This window comes from Pteropus medius, unplaced genomic scaffold, assembly GCF_902729225.1.
Source record: "Pteropus medius unplaced genomic scaffold, Ma_sr-lr_union100, whole genome shotgun sequence".
NCBI classification, from domain to species: Eukaryota; Metazoa; Chordata; class Mammalia; order Chiroptera; family Pteropodidae; genus Pteropus; species Pteropus medius.
Genome location: NW_024347790.1, coordinates 3785367 through 3808095, shown reverse-complemented (window position 1 = coordinate 3808095; position 22729 = coordinate 3785367). Strand labels below are relative to the sequence as shown.

At 40.1% G+C, this 22729-nt stretch overlaps 1 protein-coding gene across 10 annotated transcripts in view; it reads left to right on the top strand.

Annotated features, from left to right (window-relative positions):
* Positions 1-17: 17 nt before the first annotated feature.
* The window catches only part of TRDMT1 (tRNA aspartic acid methyltransferase 1), an 81751-nt gene continuing 59039 nt past the window's right edge, over positions 18-22729 (top strand). For 5 of the 10 annotated variants that reach the window (XR_005656027.1, XR_005656028.1, XM_039877485.1 and 2 more), the window contains exon 1: positions 22130-22272. Coding sequence is in view for 4 of the 10 variants with exons in the window: in XM_039877485.1 (XP_039733419.1) it covers positions 22209-22272 (64 nt within the window). In the remaining 6 variants the exon portion in view is untranslated. Of the gene's footprint in view, positions 1399-6403; positions 9859-12820; positions 12974-18987; positions 19177-21645; positions 21876-22129; positions 22273-22729 lie in introns of those variants that run through there. The other 5 variants (XM_039877487.1, XM_039877488.1, XM_039877490.1 and 2 more) reach the window with 5 other exon arrangements.

The following is a 22729-nucleotide window of genomic DNA, read 5'->3' as shown; positions in this document are numbered from 1 at the left end:
CAAGTAGCGGACCCGAGGGCGGGGGCGCCTTGGAGCCTTCCTCCTCCTGGCCGCTCTGCTCCCGGGACTGGGCAGGGTCCTGTTACTTCTTGGCTGGGCTGGGACTTTCAGGGGCTTTCCTGATATTGGCCCAAGCTCGGCTCACCCCAGGGTGTTGAAAAAGGCGGGGTCGCACAGTGGTGGGGGAACGCGCCTGGGACTGGATCAAAGGGGTCCTGGGCCGGCGCGCCAAAGAGGCGTGGGAGGAGGAGCGCGGGTGGGAGGGGCGCGCGGCGACGCGCCTGCGGTCTGCAAGGAGCGGGCGGGAGGGGAGACCCGCAGGCAAAGGAGCAGGAAGGGGGGAGTGAGGGACCCAGCAGCTTGGAAGGCGCCGAGAAGGAAACAAAGAGCGCCCGAGATTGGAGCGCATGGAGTGGGGCGCTCTTCCCGGGACGCAGGGCCCGCCCCGCGCAGCCTTGTGCACCGTGCTTCGAAGCGGGGACCACTTGGGCCCGCACCTCTTTTCATGCTCTTGGCTGGGAGTTCCTGTGCAGGGACCTAAAGGGCTTCGTCTAGCTTTGGACCGCGCACAGCGGGGCGGCGGCCAAGGAAAGCCCGGGGGAGCGGGGTGGGTCGCTGAGTCAGTCACTGACAGTGAGTCACCGTGCCCTCTGCCCGCAGAGATCCAGGGCTCCTAGCGGTCCACGGAACCGTTAGATGGAATTGTCTCACGTCTCCGCGAGGCTCGCGCCTAGTTTTTTTCCCCCAAGTTTTATCCAACTTGGAGCTGGGCCTCCCTCTTGTGTGTGGTTAGCCTGGAGGGGAGATTAGAGAGCGCCCCGAAGTTCTTAAGAACTCTCCAAAGCCAGATTTTGTTCAACGTGCGTATTTCTCCTTGGCCAGAAACTTCTGCAGACCCTCTCAAGTCAACACCGGATTTTTCTTGCCAAATTGCCTCCTCCCCCCTTTTCCTCTGGTCTCCTCTCGGCCCCCGCTCCCCGCCCTTGAAACCGCACCCGACTTTGAACACGATCTGAAAGTTCTAGGTGAAAGAGGAACTCAGCTTCCGCAGTTTCACCATCAAATTCAGTGATCGCTGGTTTTTGTGCTGCAGTGGAAGTCATTAAAGGTATAATGTGCGCCAATTACGGAATTAATTAGATGTTGCTTTAAAACTCCAGTTTGATTAATGAAAGACAATTGTATAACTCGAATGTCATAATGTTTGGGAGGAAGTGGAGGTATGTGTTCATTTTCGTTAAGCAGCGCACACTGCAGGATTCTGGTTACTTGTCTGGGAAATGTCACAAGTCCTTTTGGCCTGTTTTCCGGGGGAATTCGTGCAGAGAAGACTCTAGGGAGCGGAAAATTTCTGGCACCAAGGAAGTGTTCAGATTCCACGACCAAACCCTTTTCTAGGTAAATCACTCGAGGGCTATTGTTGCAATGTTAGTACCCTGCAGAAGAGAATGGGTACCCCTGAAAAGAAGCGAAGAGAGCAAAGGCCAGCCGGTCTTTTTGTGATTTAGGTAGCAATTTAAAAATTATAGGCTTTTTTTTTTTCCTCCCCAGTATTTAGAAGACAGGGAATACTGACAGGATTAACTCCAAAACCTCTGTAAAAACAGAAGCATCTTGATTCTATTAGATCGATAGAGGAAAAAAAGTAAAATTCTTCCCTCTGATCCCCCCCTTCCTTTTTTTTTGGTGGGGGGGGCGGAGTGAGGGGGGGTACTGGAGGTTACCTGGCATTTAAGAAAAATAGTTTAGGACCAAATGAAGGGTTGTTTGTTTGGTTTTTTTTTTTTAGCTTCTTTGTACAAGGCCCTTTTAGGCAATATTTTGTTTACCTCGTCTCAGTTAGTTTAGGCCGAGGGCACTGCACGGGTTGAGCTGGGGGGCCCCTTGCTGCACAGCTCCCCTACTGAGTCTCCTTTGTTCTCTTGGTCACTGGGAAGGCTGCGGGTCCCTCCCAAGGAGCATTCCTGGGGCCGCGTGCCCTGGCAGACTAGCTTATGCTCCACGTTACCATCTTGCTCTCTGAGAGCCCTTTATTCAAGCCCCTGCTCAGCAAATGTCACCATTGTGAGTTTGCCTGGAACCCTTAGGATGAAAAAGAGCCATCTCAGTATAGGGCAAGAGAGGGTGGACACTACTCCCACCTAAAACGCTGACCCTAGGGCAATGCAGTGGTGCCGTCAGGGGACGCTTGCTGAGTGACTCACCATGGAAAATGAAGGCGAGGCTCTGGTGTGCTGTGGCAGTATGCCCCGTTGGTGACCACAGCAAATCCCTCAGGGCTGTGGCGACTTCCTCTGTGGTGGACTCAGGCCCTCCTCATCATCTCAGGGGTACCCTTTCTCCTTTCTAACTTGTCCCCAATCTGCGCTCTCAGAATGGTGATCTGTTCCCTTGCTGTTGTAGCTCAGGCTGCTTATGACAAAATACCACAGACTGGATGGCTTAAATAACTGACATTTTTTTCTCGCAGTTCTGAATGCAGGAAGTCCAAGAACAAGGTGCTGGCAGATTTGGTGTCTGGTGAGGACCTGCCTCCTGGTTTGCAGATGGCCACCTTCTTGCCCTGTCTTCAGGTGGAGGAGAGAGCAAACTCCGGTCTCTCCTTTTTCTTATAAAGCATTAATCCCAGCATGGGGTAACACCCTCATGACCTCATCTAAGCCTAGTTATCTCTCAAAGGCCCACCTCCAAATACCACCACCTTGGGGATTAGGGCTCTAAGATAGGAATTTGGAAGGTGGGGGAGGGGTTACAAACATTCAGTCCATGGCACTGGCCATACAGTGAGTGTGCACATATTCACACACACACACACACACACACACGCGCGCGCGCGCACACACGTGCTCACTCATACACATACACAGTATCTGGCGTGTGCTTCCTATTAGAAATTGCCATAGCTTGGGGTGGACAGTAGAGTGTAGAAAAGTGAAGATTAAGAAAACACTTTTACTCATTTATATAGAGCGCATGAGACTTTGAAAAGAATTAATTTGATGCTAAAGTAAAATATGCAATTTCTAGCACAATGCCTCAACCAGTGGGTGATAGTCATCGCTGAGGGGAATCACTATGTCTGAACTAACATCCTCGAGTTTCATAACTCATCCTGCTAAGTATGCACCCCATGTTCTTACTGACTTTTTGGAAGTGAACAGGATGTAGAAAACTTTTCTTGGTTTTCATATTTCACCTCTTGATTGCTGTGAAAACCTGTCTTGGAGTATTTTTAAATGCCGGACTGGGAAGCTGCTTCAAGCACTGCGTGATGCAAGTTGTATATAAATGAGGACACAGTGGTACAATTTGTAGGCCAGGCATAAACATTACCAAGTCTAAAGTACTAGCAGTGATTTTGGAATTTGCAAGCTGTGGCGATGTCAGTTGAATTGGGCGATTTGAACTGATGGACCAGCCAGCCATGCGGAGAGGAGCTTAGTGGCTTGTGAGAGCTTTAGGAGAGCTGGCTGGAGGGTGGCTGTGCCAAGAAGACAACTTCTATCAGGATCGCCAGGATGGAATGTGAGCGATGAGAAGGCGCATTAAGTGAGATGGTGAAAAGCACGGCAAAACCAAAAAAGCATAGTCATAAAGATAATACTATTATGATAAATGCTTTATTTTTTATAGTGCCTGGATGACAGGAACTTTGCATGCATTTAATCTAATGTAATGCCCTCATTGCATCCTGCAAGATAGAGTTGATCATTTTACAGACGAAGAGTCTAAGATGCAGGTTAACAATTTGCTCATGGTTTTATAACTAGTAAGGTAGGGAGGAAGGGGGCAAGAATTTGAATCGAGGTCTTTCTGACTGTGTGCATTTTTATTTTCTCTTTGCCCTGATGATGAGATTTCGCTTACTATAAGCCAATTCAACTTACATATATTCATTAGGGCCCTACAGTGTTCCAGGAACTGAAAAGACAAGATAGTTTTCAGCTTATGTAGTGAAGGAGCAGATTCCTAGAGGAGCTGGGCTGATACTTAGAATATCATGTTTTATGTTACTCAGATGATGTAACCATGATTCATAACAGATAAGAAAGGAGTTTGGTTTTCACCTGCACTGAAAATCCTTCCTTTGAGTGTTAGACATTTTCACCTAGACTTCTTCCTCTCTCTTCAGAGGCATCATATCCAAAATTGGACGTAGCTCATTCCACACCCTAAAACCTACCAACCACAGCAGCTTCCCCTCCTAACTTCCCTGTCTACTCAGGGCAGCACAGCAAATGATCCAGATTGGAAACTTTCGTGGTCAACACTTCCTTACTCTTGAATCACACAGATCCAGCAGGTGTCCTGTCTCGTTGCCTCCCATCTCCATTCCTCTTCTGTGTTGCTGTCACTCATCCAAGCCATTTTATATTTCATCCCTGCAGTGCAGTAACTGGCTTCCCTTCCTCCAGCCTCTCCTCACCCCCACCAGTGTCTGCCTTCAAGCCACAACCCCTTTTATTAATAACTGCCTTTGTAAGACTCCCTGAAAATTCAGAGTGAACCAGCCATTTCCTCATTAGAATGTAAGCTCCATGAGGGCAGGGTTTTGTTTTTGTTTTTGTTCTCTTTTCTTCATTATTCTATCTCTGTCACCTAGAGAAAAGCCTGGTACATTTGTTGAATATATAGATGTCGTCAATGGATTCTAGAGGAAGAAAAGGGAAAGAAGGAAGAAAAGGAAAGGAAAGGAAGGAAGGAAGGAAAAAGGAAAAAGGAAGAAGAAGGAAAAGGAAGGAAGGAAAAGAAGAAGGAAGGAAGGAAGGAAGAAGAAGAAAAAGGAAAAAGAAGGAAGGAAGAAAAAAACCATAGGAGGAGAAGAGGAAGGAGAAAGGATGGGAAGAAGAAGAAGGATGGAAAAGAAAAGAAGGAAGGAGAGAAAGATGGAGGAAGGGAGGGAGGGAGGAGAGGATGGGAGGAAGGCAGGAAAAAATATTTATTTACTAGTGCTTATTATGTTCAAGCATTGTGCTAGTCACTTGATATGTGATTGCATTCAACCTTTACAGGCTACTGTGATCCACAGCTTTCGTTCACTTTCTCGATACATGTTTATTGAATATTTACCATGTGCCATGCACTCTGCTAGGCACTGGGGAAAGTCAGCAAGGCAGGTTTAATGCATGCACTGTTGGAATGTACAGTTGGGTTCATGGGTGCCTATGCATGATACAGAGAGACAATACTCAGAGGAACAAAGTAATCACAATTTGTAATAAATATGATGAGAGAACCAGAAATTTTGCTTCAGAAGAGGTTAAGGCACATGGCTCAACTGTGGCCTGTGAAAGCCATGCTAAGTATGCACATCCATCCTTGGGTCCACTGTTCCCCACCAGACAGCAATTTCAGCGGAGCCCTAAGCTGCTCTCTGTTGCATGAATACACCACGTTTCTCCCAAGTTCAGGTCTTTTCTCATATTCCACTTAACGGATAGGTGTTGCCCATTTTCCACCCTGCCTGCAATGGTTCTTAGTATGTTCAGATCAGTAAGAACTTCTCATGCCTCTAGGGAGCTCCTAGCCTTGAAGAAAGGTTAAGAGCCACATAAATTTCTGTCATACACAGCAGAATAGGGCGAGTGAGTGATCTGATGGAGATCTGAATGAAATACCAGAGGGTTTCAATGGACAAGTGCTCACATCCATTTGGTAGAGATCAGAAAATGTATTTAGACAAAAAAAAAAAAAGGTGATATTTGAGGCATGGATATTTTTTACCACTTATGGTAGAGAAAGGATGTTCAAAACTGGTGAGACAATATAAGCAAAAATAGCACACATGACAGAGTTCCGGGGACATTTAAGGAATAGCAAGAACCCCAGAGTAGCTGGACGATGGAGCAGTTGTAGGGAAGGAAAGGAAGGACTCGAAAGCTAATATGGGACCACGCCTCAGAGGATGAAATGTCAGAGAGAGGAGTTTATAATTAATGTGGTGGGCAGTGGGAATTCACTGTGTTTGTAGCTAGGAGAAAGACATGCTTGTAGCTGTGTTTTAGGAAGATTGTTCAGGCATATTGTGGAGGAAGAATTGGGGAGACCGATATGAGGGCTATTTGCAGGAGACCAGGTGAATTGTAAAAGGAGCCGGACCTTGTAGGGTACAGTGATGATGAAAAGGGGTGATTGTTAGAGGCTGTGAAGTTAGAGGATAAAGTCATGGAGCCCTGAGCTTCCCAGACAGACTAACGGCGAGAATGGCTGTGTTAGACACAGAAAAAAATATATATACGGAGGTGGAAAATTAATTTGAGGTCAAGGATAATGCACTAAGATTTCCTTACCTGGAAATATCTTCCCTTCTCTATAGTCTATATAAAGTAAAACCTCGTGGCGAAGGTGACGTTTAAGCTGAATGAGGCAGTTTTACCCTTTACGGCACTTCTAGTCTGTTCGCATAATTTAATATCGATCACCTTATATTGTTCCTTATCCGCTGTGAGTGTGTTGGTCAGGCCTCCACACTCGAAAAGTCAGAGACATTTTCAGTTGCCTCTAAAATGGTTTTTAAAAGTTCAGAGGAAAGGAATCTTAAAGACAAACTCCTAGAAATCTCTGAATTGGGGGGGTGTGGGAAGCAGATTATAGTTTCCCATAGAACTATGTGTAATTGATAATTTTATCATAGTCTAATGCACAATCTCAGACCAAGGAAAGAGAAAGTGGTCAGTATGTGGAAGGGACAAAAGATGTTAATTAACATACAGAGGGAAAACTTAGTGCAAAAAAGAAAAATTAAGTTGATGTTAGACAAAGATGTGAAGCTCGATTTTTAGTCTTGGTTCACTTGATCCAGAAAACAAAACAAAACCAGTCTGGTTATAAAAATCAGACCTTAATTGAAATAGAGCTGAATGATACTTTTACAGTTTATAGAGATGACCACAAAAAACATGCAGGTATCTGGTGCTTGGTTTATAATGTTGCTTTTACCATTTTTCAAGGTAGAGATGAAGGTCATGACACTGCTAGAAAATTTGCAAAGTGCTTTGGCATCCTAAAAATTTACTCTGCCTATTTTGAGGAGGTCATTCGGTTCCCAAGTGGTGGAAGTTTTTTCAAGAGATATTTAGGTAATGGGTCTAAAGATAATAACTATTCAACAGCATAGTTTTCTTTTAAAGAATTGAACAAATTTAAAAAGAAATTACTGATTTGTCTTTAAGGTAACCTGTGAAGTTGGAAAGGAACTATCATTATCTATACAGCCAAAATCTCTTTTCTGTATTTTTTTGTTTTGGCAGGGGTGGGGAGAAATCTATCCCGCTTATCTCAAAACTGATTAATGAGTTGACCACTCTTTCCAGAAATTTGGGGATGCGTTACCTCTGGCATATCACATTCATTTAGCCAGTGAAATGATTTTCTTCAGAATCCTGAATATTCAGTTTACTTTTGAATATGTTCGATAAGCTCAGAGTTTAAAATATGCCCCATCGGACTTTGTGTATGCAGGCAGAGATCATGAAGGTTTGTAGAACTTAAAAAGTGAAAATCAAAAGGAAAGTATTAGAAAAGCAATAAACACATAAATCAAAGTGACACTACGTGATTTCATGTAGCAAATGGAAGGAAATAGTGGTTATAATGAAACCACTATGCAAGGCAAAAGGTAATTAAAATGTATTAAAATGACAGGAAATAAGTAAAGAAAGACCATTCTGAGTTAACCGTAGCAGAATAAAGGGATTGACAGTGGCATCCATAATTCTGCTGCAATAGTTCTGAAATATTGAGTGAAATATTGTATTTCTAATTAGCTAAGGACTAGAAATGTACCCTCTAATGTAATGTGACTCATATGGACATGTGGAATGACTGCAAAAAATATTATGGAACTTGAACTTAATAGAGATACACTTTCTTCATAGCATAAATTATGAAAAATTGTTCTGATACAATATTGTGATTTATTCATCTGTCATCTCTAGAACTGCAGGAGGTTAGATGTGTGAACAGAATGCAATGCAGAGATATTTGCATGTCTAGATCAGGGTTTTTCTTTTGCTAACTCTGCGTTGGTTTTCATAGTCCCTGATTAGTAAACTCTGAACAGTGATAATGATAACCAGTCATACTGTGATATCATACTGTGAATCGGAGTCTGGCCCAGATAGGAAAGCAAATGGTAATCATAACGATAAGTTGCATGTACTGAGTGCCTACTCTATGCCAAGTGTTAACTTAGTTAATCCTTACAACAGCCCTATTAAACATATGAAGAAACTTAGGCACTGAGAAGTTAAGTAACTTACTTTTAAGCTCACACAGCCAGAAAGTGGCAAACCTGGGATTTGAACCCAGGACTTTCGGCTCCAGGACCCACACTCTAAATTTCATTATATTATGGCACTTCACGTGTCGTGGTATTTTTGTACTATGGTTGGTGGCATATCCAAGTCTCCTTGGAGTTCTTATCACTGTGTCCATCTTTCTATTTGGACTTTTTCCCCCTGTCTGTCGCAGCAGTAGGACCCTTTTGATTCAGAGAATGTGATGCCCTTAATGAATCATTAAGACATTTATGGACATTTTTAGGAGTTTTCTGTGGAGATCTCCTTTCTTAATTCTGACTCAACCCACTGGAATGATTTGGTAGCTATGGCATATGACTCCTGCATACAATTAAATGAATAAAAATCTTCACCACATTTGCTAGTGGAAAAGAAAAAAAGTGATGACTTTTTGTAGCATATTATCTCGATAAGTAAGAACAACTTCTTCCCATACTTTCTATTAGATTGAATTTTAGCGAGATTTATTTGGGGTATATTTGGGGTATTCAGATGGTACAGTCCAAGGATCATGAGAGAGTTGTGTGAAATGAGGTTCAGTGAATTATAGGACAACCAAGATTTTCAAGGCCAAACTAAAGCAACATTACTGGTAACACATAAGAGCTTACTGCTCACCTTTTAAAATGTCTTGCATAGTACTAATCGGCGTGGCACATAAGATTTTTCCAAGTGATTCTCATCAACACCAGATCTATTTTTAAAAAGAGCATCTTTGAAGTACTTCACGTGTGTCCAAGGCGGGAGCAAAAAAATGTCACTGCCCCATTATAGATCTAAGGGTAAAAAAAAATGCATAAAAGTATTAAATGGCCTGACGAAACCCTAACTCAGTACGGGCACAATTACCTAATGGACTGGATTAGTCGGGAGAGAACCAGTGATCCCTCTTCTGGTCAATGTATTTTGAATCCTATTGTGTGCCAGGCTCTCTGTTAAGGAGCCAGAGATGGATCTAGCACCTTCCTTGCACCCAGAGGGCACCTGATCTACTTCTCTGTTATATCATTTTGTCTCTACATCTTGCATTATCATTTTGCCACATGGAGACCAAGTTTACCATGATGCCCCCCTTAAAGTCAGAGTGAAATAACATTGACACTTCCTCTGAAACCCATGGAAATGTAAAGTTTACTGTTTTGTTGTCCTTGATAAAATATAGCATAATAACTAGTTGCTGGGTTACTACATAAAACACAGGCCCCAAACTGCAGCTGGAAAGAGCAGTTAGCAATTAAGTAACGGAAATGACTAGTGGGTTTGAAACTCAGCACAGTACCAGCACAGTACCCACGGACTCCTTAGCATGGTAAGCATCGAGGTTACTTAGGCAACTTTTATCACTAAGGAAGTACTTTTGGTGACTCATGCTCACACAGAATGTCTTCTTTCAAAATCAGTGTATCCAGTGACCTTACCATTATGATTCTGTTTTCTTTTTCTTTGGACTGGGACAGAAAAATTACATTTGGATGGCATAGGTTTATTACTTAATAGCATATCATTCACTGGCTGGCCCTTTTGAAATTTAATGGAAACATGGTGATCAGAGTAAAAGGTCAGTAGTTTCTATAAAATATTACTGTATTAAAGGTAGAGCTAACAGTTTACTTCCTAAGTAGAAATGTTATATCTTATAATAATACTTCTTGTCAGTTATATTTGGTATTAAATGTAACAGTGCTCTTTAAAATACTAGTCACACTTAAACTAGAATACTGAAGTACTTTGTAGCATAATATAAAATGCCTTATTTTTCTTCAAAGAGATGAAAAAATGGAATTAAAATCTCCACTGAGAATTGTCTAGAGACGATAATTACAAAAATAAAGGAATCCAAAAGAAATCGGTTTCTCTCTTCAGATTTTCAGTCTACCCACTTGATGTTCCAACAGTATTTGCTTATTGGCAATTGATATTTTTTTCTGTGTGAAAAAGTAATAGAGAATTTGCAGAAGACGTTAGTTTATTTGAAGAGTTATAGATTGATAATGTGTTTGGAGAACTCTGTGGAAAAACTTATTGCTGACAGCGAAGGAAAGCTGAGAACCAAGCATCTGACTGGCTTCCGGGCTTAGAACAGGGGCTGTAGGTTTTTCTGGCAGCCTTACTGTGCTCAGTCTAGGGTATACCTGAATCGTTATTACAGCTTTTGTCCGAATTCTAGAAATCATGCCATAAGTCTCAAAATTTAGACAGTGTTACTTTAACTGTTTTCATTTTGCTTTCAATTTAGCCCTTTTCTGCTTTTAATTTTGTGGCTGGCAAAGCTTAAAAAGACAGTGAGTCATTTTTTCCCCCTCCAGATAAAAGCCTGCAATGTGAGGCCAAAGCACTGAACACCCATTTGTGCTATTCATGAACATTAGCAGCTGAATGCTCTTCTGTGGGGACCCTTTGAGGGAACATGTGGGAGAAGTGCTAGTCAGTGGTGTGGTACCCAGACCTCCAGCATCAGCATCATCTGGAAATTTGTTAGAAATGCCAGCTACCCGTCCCCACTCCGTTCTGACTGAATCAGAAACTCTGGGGGGTGGTGCCCAGCAATCTGTGTTTTACCAGGACTTCCAGATGATTCTGAGGAATGCTAAAATTTAGCACTTGTGGCCCTGGGGAGTATGAAAAATATAGTGATCAGAAAGTGGGGATGTTTATGGGTCTTTGGTTATGAGGAAATGAAGACCAGATAGAAAAGAATGTTTTAACTTTTGGGAAATAAAAGAGAAGAAGCCTAGAATTTAACTAGCAGCACTAATGGCTTTTATGACCCTTTGCTTTCTCAGTAGTAGACTCGCCTACTGTGAAATAGATCGGCATGGTTCTGAAATTCTAGAATACTCTCATGAAGAAAGGCATGTCTTTCCATATTAAAATGGAAATCTAACTCAGGTTTGAAAAATTCTATAAGATTCTTGTATTTCATTGACTTGGCCAAGTTGTTTGCCTCTCAAAGCCCCAGTTTCTACATCTGAAAACCATATGCATTGTTACTTGCCATGAATTATCTCATCGGACTAAAGTGAGGTATTCAATGTATGTAAGGCATATTAAGGAAAAATGCAAAGCATAAGGATAAAGAATGATTAGCATAAATATTGGTGGTAAAGAGGGGTTTAGAAGTTGATACAAAAATGGGTTGATATTTCAACTTCCCTTTGACATATTAGTTTTCGATGTTATGCAAATCACAATTTTTAAAAGCTTTTAATCTTAGTGTCCTCATCAAAAACATAGCATTAACAATACCCACTGAGAGGATCGTCATAAGAGTAAAATAGATTAAAACGTGAAAATGTAGTTGTTAAAGGTCTAACGTTATGAATTTTAGATATTGTTGATGTGATTATTGTTATTTTATGTCTGATGGAGGAAGCTTTGTTGACACAGTGACATCATCCAGGAGTTTGGAATAAGTGTGTACATCAGCAGATTGTATGATTACAAAAAATAACTATGTTTACTGTTCTACTACTTCAGTGGAATGTTTCCAATTTTTTTTTTCATGAACTGGAGGAGATCTACATATGTTTTATTAAAGAAAGCAAGCCTGATATTTTCATCCTCAACTAAGAGGCTTCACTTCACTCATCTTTCAGGGAAAGATGACAGGTTCTGGAGTCAGGCCACCTGGGTACATTCTCAGGTCCTCTACTTACTAACGGTGTAGCCATGGATAAGCCTCAGTTTCCTCATATGTAAAATGGGGGTGGATAATACTACCGAGTTGTATGAAGATGAAATGAGAAATGTATGTAAAATACATAGTAGAATGCCTGGCATTCAATAGTGCGGATTGTTGTTATTATTAAACTCTAGCATGAAAAGGATAAAAACGTGTGCCTGAAAGTCAAGTGCAGGAGAGAGTAAGACGAGGGGGTAGCTAATAAAATGGTCTGATCATTTTGCAAATAAAAATTCAAGGAGTTCCAATGACTTTTCTGGTTACTTATTAAAATCAAACAATTCTTGGATCATTTCTAATTGAGAAAATGAATCATAGTGATTTATAAACTGCATGTCATTTCAATCTTGCTTAAAAGTTACTTGTATTCCTTCCCCAAGCTTGAGTGTGCCTTGGGCAAGGAGCTGTAGGGAATGGGAGCCCTAGATCCCTCTCCCCGTCTCCATCCTCCTTCTCCTCCCACTCCCTTTTTCAAGGCTTAGATCTTGTCCAAAGGAATTACTTTACCTTCTAAAACTCAGAGGGTGATGAGGCAACAATTTCAAACTTCCTGAGTGGTCCTTTGAAGCATTTAGCCTCAGGCTTGAGGTGAGTAACAAAGGGCCCACAGATCTTCCTGAGAAAAAGGTCAGTCCACACAGCATGTTGGCAACTGTCTCCAAAATTCTTCATCTTCAATAACCTCTTTTTACCCTTCCACATGGGTAAATGGTTGTAAGAGTTATGGAACTCCTTCTGGAACCCTTCCTTTAAAATGTTACATTATACTGTTGTATTCCACTTTGGAATATGGTGTTTGGTACTTTAGTAAAAACTTGCACTTTAATTCTCATTAAAGGTAAAAGTGGAGAGGATCGTTTTGGGGATGCTCTGCCCTCACAGACCACCACCCCAAAGTTGCTGGTCCTGCAGAGAAGGTGGTTTGTATATGCAGTTGTCACTGGGACTCTTCTGGGTGACTACGCTAATCACAAAGTAAAGCTTTAAATGTGTGAGTGGTTTTTTAGATGTTTCTGTTTAATCTTTTCCTTATAGGCAGCTTTATTATAATTTTTTTTAATGTGGCTGAATTATATTACTTGGGACTCATTTATGTTATTGTTTATGTTATTTCTAAAATGTGTTTAGAAATCAGGTTCACATGAAGTTAAAACACTGTTAACTTCCATTCAGTTGGTTGTTTCTTTGTTTTGTTAGTGATTTCTTTTGCTGTGCAGTAGCTTTTCAGTTTGATATAGTCTCGTTCATTTATTTTTGCTTTTACTTCCCTTACTTTTGAGGTCAAACTCATAAAATCCTCTCCAAGTCCAAGGTCCATGAGTTTAGTACCTATGTTTTCTTTTATGCAATTTATCATTTCAAGTCTTATATTTAGGTCTTTGGTCCATTTTGAGTGAATTTTGGTGTATGGTGACAGAAGATATGACTTTGGTTGGTGAACGCACAATGCAATATACAGATGATGTATTATTGAATTGTACACTTCAGACATATAATTTTACTAACCAATGTCACCCCAATAAATTTAATTTTAAAAATTATTTTAAAAAAACAGAACTTTTTCAGTTGTAAGAAGATTATGAGTTAGTATTCAAATAAACTGGTCTTGAGATAAATTAAAATTTATTATGTATTGTGTTTAAATTATTACTTTTTTGCATTTCAGGCAAAATGTTTTTAATACGAGAATTCAGATGCAGATATATGTGTACAAATATATGCAACTCTGAGCTTTTGCCAAAAATGTCCCTTATTACCTTGTGATAATTTTGAAGATGAGTATCTAAGTAAAATATAAATATGGACTTATAATTGGAATGTCATATAAGCCTCCTGTGTTGATGTGTTTGTCCTTGTAGATCTCAGATGCTATTGTGAAAATTATATAGACCTTTCACAGCTTCCTGGGAATCTGATTATTTTGTATGTTAGGTACATTTCTCTAATAATTCTTGATATAAATTTATTTTTTAAATATGCTTGATTGGCATGATGGATTTAGGGTAGTAAACCCTGAGATAATGACTAAGTACCCATCTATGCATCCATCCACCCAAGGGACTTCTGAAGTATTAGAATTTAGTACTGAAATTGCCCATCATTAAAAATAAATAATAACAATAATAAGACATGGGCACAAGTTTGAATTAAAAAATAAAGGTCTGTATTTTGGTTACTAATTATTTAAAATGAAAGTTTTTATTTTTAAATCTTGAAATACTTTCTATTTTATTACTTTGAATATTAATATGCAAAATTTTCATTACGCTGTTCATGTAGTGTAAAACTGAAACCTCTTAAATATTCATTACTGAGAGAATAGAAAAACAAATTGTTTATGTACCACAGAAGCAAGGCAGGGAAGATGTTCAGTAAACTGTTAAAAGTGGCTGTTTTTTTAAGGGTAAGGATGGAATCAAAGTTTTATAGAAAGATGTTCTTTTTCCTTTTTTATACTTTTGTGATTTGTTTTACCTCTGCAATGAGCAAATATTATTTCTAAAATTCAGGAAAAAAAATAAAGATAACACTTAAACACTGTACACCTCTTTGACATATTGAATGAAATTCACAAGTGGTAATGATAAAATGTGAGGTGAAAAAATTGGGGAATAAAATACATATGCAATAAAATTATGATTTCGGCAAAATATAATTTGTGCAAAGACTAGAGGGAGAAACATCAAAATGATGACCATAGTTCTCTCTTGTGGTTTTAAATTTTTTCATTTATATATATATAATGTTCCAAATTATTAGTAAAAAAGAGAAAGAATGGTCAAAAGGGAGGCTTTTTAAGTTGGATTGGGCTTTTAATACTCTGGGCATGTCTGATGTATTTTTTTTAGGTCCGTTTCACTTTTGGTGATAATGAAAAATCTGTTTTTCAAATAATAATGTCTCGTCTTTAAAGGGAACAAATAACATGATGGAACTATCATCTGACGCTTTTGGATTTTAAAACTGTGAACTCGATAAGGATATATATGTATATTATATATATAATGCTCTTTGTTGCGTTCTTTCCCACCCTATTTGAGGATTTAGTCCTAAAATGAGAGGAGTAAAAAAAGATACGACATGCCAATTCCTGACATTCTTTCCTAACCAGAATGATTTTTAACTCCTAATGTGAATTTTTCCCTCAAAATGAGTACCAGCTCTCTTCTTTCGTATGGTATTTGATGCCTTCCAGACATTAAACAAACAGACAAACAAAAACAAGTACTTTCTTCCACTTTCTCTTTTTAAAATATGATTCTGTGATTTGTAAATAAATCTGTTAACATGAATATTGATTTATGTGACACTGAGCAAATCATATGAAGTTTTTTTATGCTTTATAAAAAAATAGAATATTAAAAAAGAAAAGCTAATAAGTCTAAAATGAATTAATAAGCATTTTAAACACTCATGAAGTTATTTGAAACTTAGAGGCCTATCATTTATTTTGATATTATCCTATTATTAAAACATACTTTTGCCATCTACTGAAATGTAGTCAGTTTTAGTCACTATGTATTCTCTGAGTGACTAAACATAGAACAAATCCCTGTGGAATTTGTACGATATTTTAACTTCACAGTCATTACCTTAGATGGAAATGAAACACTGATAGTCTTTATTTGCAGAAGTAAGTTTAACTCTCTAATATAAGGGTTATTGGCCTCTGGTGCCTTCCAAGTGTGAAATTGTACTTGTGTTGTATGATGTTTACCTAAGTGGCTTTGAAAGCTGATAAGGTAAATTTTAAGTAAATATGAAGTTAGGTTTTTTTATTATACGGTGAATATAGTAAGGGCAGTACTGTGGAACCATTATTGCATTTCAGTTATTTTGATCACTACTGGATTAAATGAAAATAATACTAAATGAAAAATTTATGTTTAAACTAGTACCTAACTAGCACAGGTAAAATGAAAAACCCTTACATATGATTTTTCTCTAGATTTTGGTTTGTCATTAGTGACAATTGTAGCAGTTAAAAAAAGAAGACTAAGGAAAAATAAAGGCTTTTATGGAGTTTGTGTTTGTGCATGTGGGTGTGTGTATGTGTGTGGTGTATGTGTGTGTGGATTGTGTGTGGATTGTGTGTGTTTTGCTTTTCCTGGTCTTGCTGGATCTGTTTTGTGGCATTCGGTTACCTGGAATTGTTTTGAACATTTGGGTGAATTATTAGAGAAAAGGAGCAAAGTAATAACAGCTCTCAAAATTATTACATTTGTATCTCCTCTAGTCCCATCATGGGGCTTATTTTTCCACCTGAAATAATAATGAAAGCTATAATAGAAAACAATGAGGAAATACATCTTGTTAGATAATATTCAAATTAGTTTCTTGGTATTACACCCTTTTTGAAAACATACTAGGAAAATAATTTTCTCTATGTAATTGTTAGAAAAAATGGGTAGATCTGTGTTATAACAAAGTTATTAAGAAAATGGTAGGAAAGCAGTATTTATTGTTCTAGGTGCATTACTGATATATATCTATATACTATATATATTCAATGAATAATTGAATACAGACAGCTACCTTTTTAACAAATATCACCTCTGTTTCATAGAAGAAGAAAGTATTAGAAGTAGGATTCATATTAATCCATCTATTCTAAGGACTGTGTTTCTTGTACTGTACCAAGTTGTCTTTGCAGGAGTGATAGGGCAGAGAATCTATTGTAAATGTTAGTAATTAGGCTTTGACATTGCTCCTCTTTTGTGAAGCAGGATTAACCTTTTTGTCTGACCTTTCTAACATGCTTGGCCACAGCACTTGAGGTTTCCTTCATCGATCTCACAAGTTGCCTTGGTTCCTCAGGCCAGCTTGTTCATTCCCAGGGAGCAATGTGTTCTGCTGACTAGGGTTGCTTTAGTCTAGACGCTCGGCTGTACTTCCAGACATAGGGTCTCAGCAGGTATGGGGCAGCTGAGCCTACTAAGTATCTTTTGTATTAAGTTATGGTGTCGCCAGTTCTGGAAAGAATTCTGGAAGAAAGCTGAGTTGGAATTCCCTGTTCTCCACCTAGTTGTGGGCTGGGCCAAATGACCTAAACCTTCTGGATCTCTATGTCTTATCTCTAATACAGCGGTTGGATAAAATCGGTGGTATACAATCCACATCCCACAGGGTTGCTCAAAGGCAGCTGTGGGTACAGATGGGGGAGGGGAGGTGATCTGGCAATGTTTTAGGCTCCCTACCATCCACGCTTCAGCAATATAACAGCTTCTGTGTGTGTGTGTGTGTGTGCATGCACATGCTCACTCTACCTCTCCCTCTGTGCCCAGATTCTAGAAGAGATTTTGTTTGAACAAAAGGTTCTATATCTAAAAATAGTTGGAAAAACAGTGGAAAATAGTCCTTTCAGCTAGAACTAAGGAAAATAAGTTCCTTCCAGCTCTAACTTTCCATGAGCATATGAAAGCAGTTTTAAAGATAGAGAATCTCACTATCTTTAATAACTAAAATACCATCTTTAAAATGTGTTGCGAAACCATTTTAAATAAGATTTTTTTCAGAAATAACCTCGAAGACAAGCATCAATGTCAAAATCTTTGAGTACTTTGAAATGGTAAGCTCTAAGACAAAATGCATGGTTTGTATGCTTTCCAAACAGAAAATCTATAATTATACTCTTCTTGATTCCAATTTTGAAAAACGTATTCTTTTTCTTCCTTTGAGGTGAGTCTAATATTCACAACCAGAAGTCATTAGAATATACCTCCCAACAGGAAAGTACCATTTCTTTAAGACACCATGAAGTTCTTCATTTTCCATCTGTTCTTTTTCTCTTGGAAGTTTATCATGTCATTGAGCAAACACCTCTGCTGTTTCCTGTCTCTTTTCCTTTGTGACAGTCTATGAATACGGTGACCGGACATCAGAGAAATTAGAGAAATGCTTAGCTACAAGGTCTGCTTTTACTTAAGTTCCCTTTACTCTATATTTTTGGGGCACTTATTTCAAATCAGGGTTCAATATACAATAATTAAGCAATTTTAACGCTCTTTATGTACTGATAGGCTACCCAGAAAGGATATAATTTCAAGAGACTGTCACTCTCTAGTCACTCTGACCAACAGAACTTTCTGTGATGATGGAAATGTTTTCTGTCTTTGCTAAGAAGTACTGTAGCCACCAGCCGCCCATGGCCATTGAACACTTGAAATGTGCCTAGTGTGACTGATGAGCTAAATTTTGAATATTAATTAAGTTAATTAAACTCGAATCACCAGATGTAGCTGGTGGTCACCCTACTGGACAGCGTAGCTCTGGAGAATCAATGAAATTGGATAATAGCCCTATGCCTATAGAGTAAAAGATATTAATTTTTTTTAATATTGGCACCTTTATGATCAGAAATAGAATACAAATGTTTACACTTTTAATGTTGTTTTAATTTAAAATTTCTTCAGTGCCTGGCACATAAAAGAGTCAATAAATGATTGGATGGTGTTAATAGGTTCCCTCTCACCTCCACCCCAGGTCTCTCCAACTCACACATCTGCACAAGGTCACTTTAACAGTTTTCCCCTTGTGGTCTTTCTGGGAGTTAAGAAGTAGGGGGTGTCTCTCTGTCTTCTGACTTCTTGTGCTCCTCTGCTGTGCACCCTGTCAGTCATGGCTATGGCTTGCAGACTTCCAGCCTTTTCTTCACTCTGCTCCAAGCCCAGTCGGGCTCCACCTGGACCCCTCCCACAAGCTTAGCTGGAGCCTTAGATGTCTGCGGCCGTCTGGACCACTCTGTAGCACGCTGATCTGATGTTCCTGAGGGCCCAGTGTTTGGTTATGGCTCCTAAAACAGACATCAGCAAACTGGAGTGTGATTGAATCCAGGGATCAGTCATGCCACATGACATAGCTGAAGGGGCTGAGAACGCATCACTTTGAGAATGCTTACTATTTATAAAACATATATGTATATTGGGCTAGGCACTGAGCTAAGTGCTGTTGATTCTCATTTACTATGAGGATAGTAACCATATGTCCTATTTTTACACATTTTAGACGTTTGCCAGCCTCAGAGGTTAAGTGACATTCCGAAAGTCACTTATCTAGGAAGCAGCAGATCCACGATTCCTATTTATACTCTTTGGTTCTCAAGCTTGAAGTCGTAACCACAACATAACTCATTACGGAAGAGGGAGAGTTCTTCAAAATCAGTGCCGAAAGCCTCTCAAAGGAACTAGATTTCAGGTGACTATAAAGAAGAGTTTTCTAATAATTCAAGCTCTTCATCACCAAATACCTTACTCTGAGGTAGGCTTCTCCCCCTCATTAGCAGTTCACAAGCTGAGGCCTAATGCTAGCTGATCAGAAACTCCGTAAATGGCATTCTTGAATAATTGGGTACTCACAAGTGATGGATGAGCTCTAGGGGCCTTTCCAGTTCAAACTTCTTCTGAATATCATTTCCTCTCTCAATGACATTTATTGCCAAATTATTCCCATATGACTCCTTTTTTATTTTCCATGCAATTTATAAAGACAGTTCTTTTTCCGTGTAAAACCAGAATATAATTTATTGATTGCTCAAATTGGCAAAATCAGGGTATGCTCTCCCTGGAGGCAAGCTTGTATAGGAATTCATATCACGTTTCACTGGGAAATAAAGGATGGCCTGGATCATGGAAACTCAAGGATGATTGTAAACAATATTTTAAGCATTTGGCAGACTTTGTTTAATTCTGTTAGATATTAATGACAGGCAAGAGAGGAAGAAAAAAATATCATTAGATTTTTAAGTTATGCAGTGATCCCTTAAATAATTGAGAGTATGCTATTATTATTTCAATATACCCCTTAGAATTATATCATGCCCCTTAATTATTTCTGATATGTTTCATAAGTAGCCTTTTGGTTTTTTTTTTTACTAATGTATTTTCTCTGTTTTGACAGAAAACGCATTCAATATCCTAAAGTCCAAGTTTTAATATTTGCATTTTCAAAAAGTATGTTGAGTTTCTCTGATGAGAGCATAAGCTCTATTGGCTATATCACTGAGGATAACACTATGGGAAACTATAGGATTAGAAAGCTTTTTAGGATAAAATTTTTTTTAATCCTGTAGGAACATTTGGGATTTGCTTTGGGAAAGAGTAATCAGTATATATCATCTTTTTTTTTTATCTATCTGCCCATCTTACATTCGTCAGCTACTCCCAACTGTGGTACCCCCACCCCCAACTCTCGCAGCTTGTGCCAGGGGTTGGAAGAAACTGTATTCGTAATCTGAGGGGGCCTAGCACCTACAGACGTTTCTATGGAGATAGTTGTAATTTGTGATCATGGAGAAAGTTTTCATTCTTGAAATGATATCACATGTGATCAGCTTTAGAGAAGAAATACTACATAAAGAGATGTGGGCTAGAAAGAATAGAAAGGAATTAGTGGCAGCAGCAGGTGGGATCTGTATTTCAGAAGACTGGGATGGGGGTGGATTGAGGAATTGAAACAAGCTGGGGTTTCTAGCGTGGGAGTGGAAGGAAGTTTTCACTTGAAGAAGAGGCCTTGAAGAAGGCTAGGATTTCTAGGCGGGGTAAAGAACAAGCAGAGAAAGGGTGCTGGGGGAGTGCTGCAGAGTTTAAGACAAAGAATGCGAAGTTAAAGAAAGGTAATTCTGGGTTTCTGCTGTGATGACCCTTACGTACCAGTAAACATTTTGTAGTCGGCCTGTGTGGGAATGAAGTTTTACCTCCCGTCCTCGCAGGAGATTGGTATTTTTTCATGAACTCTTCCACATATTTTGGTCCTATCTCTCCCCTACAGGGTAAGACCCTTGGCCATATTTGTTTTGATTTATGCTGCTAATGGCTAAACAGATTCTAGATTTATTTAACATATTGGTTGTTGACTGTATGTCCATCACTAGACTACATACCTAGGTCCCTTTATATGTATATGTATATTTATAGTACTAATATTATGCATTATATGTTAGTATGTATATGATTTCTATAAGTTGAGTTGGTTTAAGAGTACATTTGCTTAAAGCAGATTTTAAAAAATGTCTCCTTTCTAGATAATTTCAGTTTGAGCAGATAATTACCATGTGGCCAAATCAGGACTCACTTTTCCAAATATTAAGTTAGCCACAGCAATCATTTCCCTTTCTTCCTTCTGCTTTATTTTATAGTTGAGAAACTAGGCTCAGTGCAGTCACACAACCAGTTTTTGGCAATACCAGGGCTAAGACTAAATTCTGTGCTATCTTCCTACCATATTACCCTTCTTCTCTGAAATAAGTAACCAGTGAAAGCAAAACATTTAAAGGTCAACACACACTTACAATTCAAATATTGCATAGGACACATCAAAATGGATGTCAATTCTACAGTTCAGATAACAGTACTCATACTTTTAGTTGTGATATTAGCACACATGAGAATTTCTGACAAATCAGTTAATTTCTTTCTAGTGGTACTCCCCATTTTTTTCTAACAAAAGTTAACGTGTGGTGATAACGGGAACAATAGGACACTTTATAGTGAAACATTTCCTCTCTGGCATATGGCCGTTTTTTTTTTTTTCAGTTTTTAATCCAGCTTTAACAATTTGGTCACTGGATCATCTTGGAGAAGCAAGGCCCTAGAACTTGGAGGCCCAAACGTAGTTTAGCATTAAATTAAGGGCAGATGCTATGCTGGGAATATTCTCCCAGCTAAAAATATAATCAACCCCATCAACAATTACGGCAAGCATCCTCTGTATTAGCATGCACCAGGGGCTCTGCAGCACGTGTGTTGTTTCCATACTTTTAACTCTGGGACCTTCTCTGGAGAAGAGGCTGGTCTGATGTATTTCCAGAACTCCAAGCACGTGGCATATGCTCAAGGCTAATGGCAGAAAAGGTTGGAACAATTCGGGCTTCCAAGGGACGGAAAAGCAGCATGTCTGTGAGTTTTTCTGGATTCTAACTTTCGCCCCTCTACTGAGCTCCAGGGTTTTTTTTCCTCCCAAGGCCCCTAACTACACCTTAGAAGGGTGATGGAGCGTAAATGTCGCCACAAAGTGGTTGGTCTTCACCTGAGAGCCCTGCTTTCTGCCTTTTGTCCCTTCGCTGACCTCTGCCATCCCCCAGGCCGGGAGCTACCCAGTGAGGCCCAGAGCCTGAGCGGCGGAACTAAAACGCGGCGGAACCGGAGGCCAGGAAGCGGCGCAGGTGGAGGGAGGAGAAGCCTGGGGACCGGCAGGCCTAGTTCCGAGGCGGCAGCAGCGACAGCGTGGGGATGGAGCCCCTGCGGGTCCTGGAGCTGTATAGCGGCATTGGGGGCATGCACCAAGCACTCAGAGGTGAGCGTGCACAGAGCACCTCTCTCTTGATACCCGCGTTGGCGCGGGCCATAACTTAGGCGCCAGGGAGCCGTGGAGCCGCGAGAAGCCAGGGGCGGAGACCGGGGGATGGGGGACTCGTTGTCCTGGAAACCGCCCCAGCGGGCCGCCTCCTCCCTCCGCTCCGGGCGGAGACTCCTTTCATCCCGCCTCGAGCCTTGTCCGAAGGACGGGTGCGGCGCCTTAGAGGACTCAATTCGTTGAGTCCTGCTCTGCGAGGCTAGGCTATAAAGTGAAACTAAAATGGTACCCACAGAACGGGAGGGGCGAGCCCCCTGCCTAGTGCCAGTCCCCAGTTCCTAGTATGGCAGTCACCTACCTAGAGGCGTGGAGACGCGGTCTTTTGCTCTCAAGGAAGTCACAGTGGGGGAGGGGAGCTCGCTGGTCAAGACTAGGCTGGGGACAGAAGGCTCTTCAA